Source organism: Camelina sativa, chromosome 10, assembly GCF_000633955.1.
Source record: "Camelina sativa cultivar DH55 chromosome 10, Cs, whole genome shotgun sequence".
Classification (NCBI taxonomy): domain Eukaryota; kingdom Viridiplantae; phylum Streptophyta; class Magnoliopsida; order Brassicales; family Brassicaceae; genus Camelina; species Camelina sativa.
Window position 1 is genome coordinate 12,248,997 of NC_025694.1, and position 7,732 is coordinate 12,256,728.

General features: G+C 39.1%; 1 protein-coding gene across 1 annotated transcript in view; it reads left to right on the top strand.

Annotated features, from left to right (window-relative positions):
* The window catches only part of LOC104718635, a gene marked incomplete at its 5' end in the record, with an annotated part of 16,049 nt that overhangs the window by 1,131 nt on the left and 7,186 nt on the right, over positions 1-7,732 (top strand). Inside the window, 18 exon segments of the mRNA XM_019231016.1 lie at positions 1-42; positions 555-1,199; positions 1,287-1,478; positions 1,562-1,665; positions 1,794-2,083; positions 2,162-2,246; positions 2,336-2,617; positions 3,048-3,407; positions 3,499-3,988; positions 4,062-4,225; positions 4,389-4,551; positions 4,679-4,948; positions 5,247-5,441; positions 5,824-5,866; positions 5,977-6,101; positions 6,289-7,176; positions 7,274-7,347; positions 7,431-7,725. Of these exon segments, the coding sequence (XP_019086561.1) occupies positions 1-42; positions 555-1,199; positions 1,287-1,478; positions 1,562-1,665; positions 1,794-2,083; positions 2,162-2,246; positions 2,336-2,617; positions 3,048-3,407; positions 3,499-3,988; positions 4,062-4,225; positions 4,389-4,551; positions 4,679-4,948; positions 5,247-5,441; positions 5,824-5,866; positions 5,977-6,101; positions 6,289-7,176; positions 7,274-7,347; positions 7,431-7,725 (4,707 nt within the window).

A 7,732-nucleotide genomic window follows, 5' to 3' on the forward strand; every position in this document is an offset into this window, starting at 1 on the left:
TATGCTGGGACAGCAAGAGATGCACCGTTGGCCGCTGTACAGGTCCGCTTCTATGTACCATGTTTATTTCATTTGTCATTTTTGTCTACGAGTATGTTTAGTAGATCTGCCATAGCTGATGCATATAGGAGAGATAGAAGTAAATACCAACTAGTGAGAAGTTGGGAGCATATGCACTTTTTAAGTTCTTACAAGAGGGCCGAGTGTGAAGGATTACTTTGCATTGATAATTGTAAGTTATGAGGAATTGCCTCACTTGGTACCCCAGAAAGGTTTTAGAATAATTATTTCCGCTATATTTTGCTTTTTCTTAGTAGACATGGCTTTATCAAATCAGCCTTTTGTGTAATTCTTTTCGAGTTACGGGTATCATCCGTGTGCTTGTTCTTATGGGCTCTACATCTTCCATATTTCTTTGGTTACCATTTTCTCGTTTCATGGTCTATATTGTCCTAGAAATGTACCTTATTAATCTCAAAGGGATTTCACAGCTGTAACAACCTCATGGCACATTGAGTTAACATCTGAAAAATTCTTTCCGTGTATGGTTATAGATCACTGGTGGCTGGCTTCTCTACAAATCCAATACTCACGATGAGGGTTTCCTTACTGCAACGTTGAAGGGATTCAGTGTTATTGACAACCGTGAAGGAACTGGAAAAGAGTTCAGACTGGCTGTAGGAAGACCTGCAGATTTAGATTTTGAAGAGTCACATTTTCTGACTGATGAAGATCAGGGATTAACTCAGTCACATGTAACCAAGGAGAGTGATATTAGACCCTTTCCTTCGATGCTCACTCTTGATGCGCAATTTGGTCAGTTGTCAACTTTTGTTTCCGTTTCTATTCAAAGGCCACAGCTGCTTGTAGCTTTGGATTTTCTACTGGCCGTAGTAGAGTTTTTTGTCCCTACTATAGGCAGTGTGCTATCAAGTGAAGAAGATAAAAACCTTAATATGGTCGACGCAATTATCATGGATAAGTCTATCTACAAGCAACAAACTGCTGAAGCGTTTCTTTCTCCTCTGGGTCCTTTGATCGTTGAGGATGAGAAATTTGATAACTTTGTTTATGATGGTAATGGTGGAACGCTATATCTGAAAGATAGAAATGGAGGCATCCTTTCTTCACCTAGTACAGAGCCTATTATCTATGTAGGAAGTGGGAAAAGGTTGCAATTCAGAAATGTAGTCTTTAAGGTATAGAAGTGCTTACATTTGAAAACTTTTATCGTAATTATATCTGTTGTCCTTTTAGTTTGTCTCACTTTATTCATTCTGATCCAGAATGGCCAAGTCTTGGATTCATGTATCTCTTTGGGAGCTTGCAGCAGCTATTCTGTTTCGAGAGAGGATGGAGTTGAGTTGGAAGTATATCATAAAGCCCCACAACAAGATTATGAGAGGAAGGAAGATATGATTTCTCAATCTCCCAGTACCTCAACAGAGAGGTCCATGGAATTGGTCATTGAGTTCCAGGTTCTTATAGTGGCCAACTTTCTTCTTTATATAGCCAAGAAAAGTTCCATTTAAACGTTTGAAGCTCATTTCCTCTACTGCAGGCTATTGGCCCAGAACTTACTTTCTACAACACATCAAAAGACGTAGTTAAAACGCCATTACTCTCCAACAAACTTTTGCATGCTCAGTTGGATGCTTATGGCAGGTCTGTGGCTTCTCTGTGATAATCTTCTTGGAGCTGAAATTTAAGCATGATTAGTTGCGTTAAACTTGATAAAGTCTTGCACATCTGTTGTCTATAATTCCATCTTTCCTTGTCTTTTTCTGGTACAGGGTTGTCATAAAGAATGATGAAATTGAAATGAGTGCTCATACGTTGGGTCTAACCATGGAGAGTAATGGAGTGAAAATTTTGGAACCTTTTGACACCTCTGTAAAGTATTCAAGTGTTTCTGGGAAGACTAACATACGCCTTTCAGTTTCAAACATATTTATGAACTTTTCATTCAGCATCTTGAGATTGTTTATAGCTGTTGAAGAAGATATTTTATCATTTCTAAGGATGACATCCAGAAAAATGACTGTCGTCTGCTCAGAGTTTGATAAAATTGGGACCATCAGGAGTATGTCGAGTTATTGTTTAAATTTATCAGTTCTCATAATCTTTGGTACCTGGTACTTATTACTTACATTGCATGCAGATCCCTATACAGATCAAATATATGCATTCTGGAGACCCCATCCACCCCCTGGTTTTGCAAGTCTTGGCGACTATTTGACACCATTGTTAGTCTACCATTCTAGAATATACTATATAACTGGTTACGTAAGAGCCTTTTCAAGTTAATTATTACTAATTAGTGTATTCATGGCAGGGACAAGCCACCAACTAAAGGGGTTCTTGTTGTCAACACCAATTTAATGAGAGTGAAGAGGCCTCTATCTTTCAAACCGATTTGGTCACCTTTAGACAAAGATGAAGGAGATAATTCATGTTCCATTTGGTTCCCTGAAGCACCAAAGGGTTATGTGGCATTAGGCTGTGTGGTATCAAGTGGAAGTATGCCGCCTTCACTGTCCTCTGCCTTTTGCATCCTGGCTTCTTCTGTTTCCCCTTGTTCTCTCAGAGATTGTATCGCTATCAGCTCCACAGATATGTATGCTGCTACGAACCTCTCACTTTTACGAGTAGCTCATTTCCACATGCATGGACACAATGCATGCCCCAACCTTGTGTAGACATGTGCGAACATGCTTACTGTCTGTTTTTCCTGACATTTCGCATAGGTTGTTTTGCCTTGTGTCTATGTGATTTATATGCGACAGTCTCAAATGAAAACAGGATTTTAGAACTCTAAATCTTTTAGGTTTCTGATTATTTTTCTTTTCTTACCCAATACACTAGCTTATTTAGTTGGTGCTAAATGTGGAAATTTGTTTGTTTGTTCATTTGATTTTTTTTTTTTTTTTCTGATTCTGGTTAATATCCATAACCATTGTAGTACGTCTATGCTTCTCAATTCAGTTTGAAGTAATTTCCTCCGTTGATGATTGACATTTTTATGTTTGCTTTTGTTTACAATGCAGTTCTCAATCAAGTTTAGCATTTTGGCGTGTGGATAATTGTATTGGCAGTTTCTTACCTGCGGATCCCTCTACTCTCAACTTAGTAGGAAGACCATATGAGCTACGTCATATATTATTTGGATCCACTGGAGTCTTGCCAAAAGAATCCAGCTATGTGGATGTTCGTACTACTCCTGATAATATTCAGCCCACACAGCCACAGTTACTAAATTCTGTTAACTCTGCTCAGCGATTTGAAGCTGTCGCCACCTTTGAATTGATATGGTGGAATAGGGGCTCAGGTTCGCAAAAGAAAGTTTCAATATGGCGACCAATAGTTTCTGAGGGGATGGCTTATTTTGGAGATATTGCTGTTAGTGGGTAAGTCATAATATGATGTACTATTTCATTTTTGTGCATCCTGTTCTTGTTTTAAGTTGGATGTTAATTTCTTTCTGGGGTGAATTTGTAGGTATGAACCTCCAAACTCTTGTGTGGTTCTTCATGATACTACCGAGCAAGAGATCCTCAGAGCCCCTGTTGATTTCCAACTTGTTGGACGTGTCAAGAAACACAGGGGAGTAGAAAGTATATCTTTCTGGATGCCTCAAGCACCACCGGGTTTTGTTTCTATGGGTTGTGTTGCATGTAAAGGCTCTCCAAAACCATATGATTTCACCAAATTAAGATGCGCTCGTAGCGATATGGTAGCTGGTGATCATTTTGCTGAAGATAGTTTGTGGGATACCTCTGATTTCTGGCAGAGGGCAGAACCATTTAGTATATGGAGCATAGGCAATGAGTTGAAGACCTTTATTGTCCGTAGTGGTTTGAAAAAACCACCAAGGAGATTTGCGTTAAAGCTAGCAGACCAGGATTTGCCTGGGGGGACTGATAACATGGTCATTCATGCTGAAATTGGGACTTTTTCTGCTGCACTTTTTGATGACTACGGGGGACTGGTAAGAAAACCAAATAAACATGTGTGGCATATTTATCTGCGCAAAAATAACGGTGTATCTATGTACTTTGCAGATGGTTCCATTGGTTAACATATCTTTGAACAATATAAGTTTTGGATTACTTGGCAAAACCGACTACACAAATTCAACCATCAACTTCTCCTTAGCGGCCAGGTCATATAATGATAAATATGAAGCATGGGAGCCTTTCATTGAGCCTGCAGACGCATTCTTAAGGTTTTATTTTTAATACAGTGCCATTTTAAGACTCAGTAGTATAAAAATGTTTTTTGTCTAAAACCTTTCTGGGAAGCGGGTGACTTGCTCTGTTTATTCTGTTTGTTATATAGTCCGACGAATGTGAAGTATATAATGGCTATGTTCCATCATCGGGTTGCAGGTACCAGTTCAATCCTAGATCCTTCGGTGCGGTTTCTCAGTTACGCTTGACATCGACAAAGGACTTGAATGTGAATGTCTCAGTTTCAAATGCTAATACAATTATCCAGGCGTATTCTAGTTGGAACAGTCTTAGCAACGTCAATGAATACCATAAAGAGAGAGTGAGAACTTCTCCTTTGGTTCTTGTGTGCCACTTCCTTGGTGAAGGAGACTTATTCGGTTTTACCTTCTCTTTTAAAGGAGTCATATCTTCTTTCTCTCTTGATTTACGTTTGCTACTTCTTACAGGGAGCATTTCCTCTAGTTGACAATGGAAAATCTGTCATTGAGGTGCACCAGAAGAAAAACTATTTCATAATACCACAAAACAAGCTTGGGCAGGATATATATATCAGAGCAACTGAAATCAAAGGATTTAAGGATATTGTAAAGATGCCATCTGGGGACATAAGACCCGTAAAAGTTCCTGTCTTGACCAATATGTTGGATTCTCACCTCAGAGGAGACCTATGCAGGAACCCTAGAATAATGGTTACAGTTATTGTGATTGATGCGCAGGTACCTTTCTGCTTAAAAACAATGATAACATGTGTTGTTGCACCTTTATATACATATTTCTACCTCCCTGGTTCTCCTGCGTCTCCTTCTATTTCCTCTTCTTTTACTTGTCTATGCTGCTATAGGAAGGATGAGTTTATTTGATGCCATGTGCTTTCAGTTTCTTTTATCTTTTGGCTTGCACCCCTTGTGACTCTCTACTGAGTTTATGAAATATTTTTTTCTACATAGAAGCGTTGCAGAAGGTGTTATGTGGAGTAACCTTGTTTTCTTACATTCGTTTATGATATGTTTGTAGCTTCCAAGAACTTCTGGATTATCTTCTCATCAATACACTGGAATCATACGCTTGTCTCCCAATCAGACCTCCCCTGTTGAATCAGTGCTTCGTCAGCAAAGTGCACGTACTTGTGGAAGTGTCTCAAATATGTTATCCTCTGAGCTGGAAGTGGTTAACTGGAGTGAAATATTTTTCTTCAGAATTGAATCTCTGGTATGCTCCCTCCTCCATGACATATATCATCCTTTGTTCACATAAAACTAATTTGTATCCCCTAAATACTGCTGGATTCTGTTTCTTTTAATTGTCATGGTCCTCTTTTTGGATTTTAATGTCCATCACCATTCTATTTGTATTTCTACTACTTGTGGTCGCACAGATATTCATTGTACGTCTTTAAATATCCAAGAAAAGCAGAAACAGTTTTAATGCATTGCTTGTAGCTTGGGAAATCTTAGTTTCTGATGTTGGTGCTTGTACCCTCTCTTGTATAACTTTAGACTATAACATGTATAATGAGTATTATTTTGACTGGTTTGGCATTCAAGATCAGGGTTGAAGCGGCCTTAACTGTATTTTTCTTTTATTTTCCCAGGAGGACTCTATCTTGGAATTAATAGTGACAGACGTTGGAAAAGGTTCGTTTCTTTAGTTCTTGTGGCTTGTATATCAACGTGCTAATATATCGGAATTGAAATGTTTCTTTTATTTTTGGTATATAAATCGATGTTTTGTTTTAACGATTTAGGTGCGACTGTTGGGACTTTTTCGGCTCCTTTAAAGCAGATAGCACGATATATGAAGGACAACCTACACCAGCACAATTATGCCAATGACCTTGTCTGGTTAGACTTGTCTACAACTGAAACCACGGTAAAAAATCCTTAACTTGGCATGTCTTTTGTGTCGGGATTTAGACATCAGTGTGTAGAATATGATAATTTACTATCTTTACATGCATATGTAAAGGATTTCTCGGCTTACTGGGTTCACACATTATGGAGAGTAAAATAAAATGATTTGTTAAAACGGTAATGAATTGCCTTCCGTTCTCCTGCAGGGCATGAACCAAGGGGATCAGAGAAAGAACTGTGGAAAAATAAGATGTGCTATACTGTTGCCAGCAAAGTCTAATGTGGTGGACCAAAGCAAATCCTCCACTGGAAAAAAATCTGGATTTCTTCAAGTAAGTCCTAGCATTGAGGGTCCTTGGACGACAGTGAGGCTGAATTATGCTGCACCTGCTGCTTGTTGGCGGTTGGGAAACGATGTAGTTGCAAGTGAAGTTAGTATGCAGGATGGAAACAGATACGTAAATGTCAGGTCTCTAGTTTCGGTGGAGAACAATACTGACTTCCTATTGGATTTCTGCCTGCAGTCTAAAGTCAATTCAATACCAGATATTCCAATTGGGTTACTGAAATCTGGTGATACGTTGCCGGTTCCCTTGTCAGGATTGGCACAGTCTGCATCTTATGTTCTGAAGCTGAAGTGTGTAATGCCTGATGGTTCTGATGTATATTCTTGGAGTTCTGTGGTTTCAAGGCCAGGGGAATCAGAGACTGCTTGTGAATCAGAGTCTGAAATATCTATATCGGCTCTTGCTGAATCTGAGCACTTGCTATGTTGTACTCAGATAAGCAGTACTTCTGGAGAAAATAAAAAATTGTGGTTCTGTTTGAACATCCAAGCAACAGAAATTGCAAAGGACATACGTTCGGATCCTATTCAAGATTGGACTCTTGTGGTTAAATCACCGTTTTCTATAGCAAATTGTCTTCCATTTGGAGCTGAGTACTCAGTACTAGAGATGCAAGCCAGTGGTCATTTTATTTGTCGCTGTAGAAGTGTCTTTGGCTCTGGGGAAACTGTGAAGGTGTATAGTGTCGATATAAGGAACAAATTATATTTTTCTTTGCTGCCACAAAGAGGGTGGCTACCAATGGATGTAAGTTTGGAACCTATACTTACATCACCTTCAGAATTTTGTGTTCCGTTTCGTTTATTCCCCCTTGTATATTTATTAGGTTTATTGAATTTGGCAGGAAGCTGTCCTTGTATCTCACCCCAATGGTGTCCCTGCGAAGACAATTGGACTCAGAAGTTCTGCCACTGGAAGGTCTTGTTCTTTCTGTTGAAGTGTTATAATTGTATAAGTTTTCTGGTTTATTTGGTCTCATACTGTTGAATACATGCAAGCAGGGTTGCTCAAGTAATACTGGAACAAAACTACGATGAACAACAAAAAGTTTTGTCGAAGATGATCAGACTCTACGCTCCGTTCTGGTTTTCGATTGCGAGGTGTCCCTCACTTACCCTGAGACTTCTGGATCTGTCAGGGAAGAAGCAAACAAGAAAAGTTGGTCTTCCATTTCGAAACAAAAAGAATGACGACGTAGTCCTGGAGGAGGTAACTGAAGAAGAAATATATGAAGGTCATACAATTGCTTCTACTTTGAATTTCAAACTTCTGGGCCTGTCAGTGTCTATATCTCAGTTTGGCA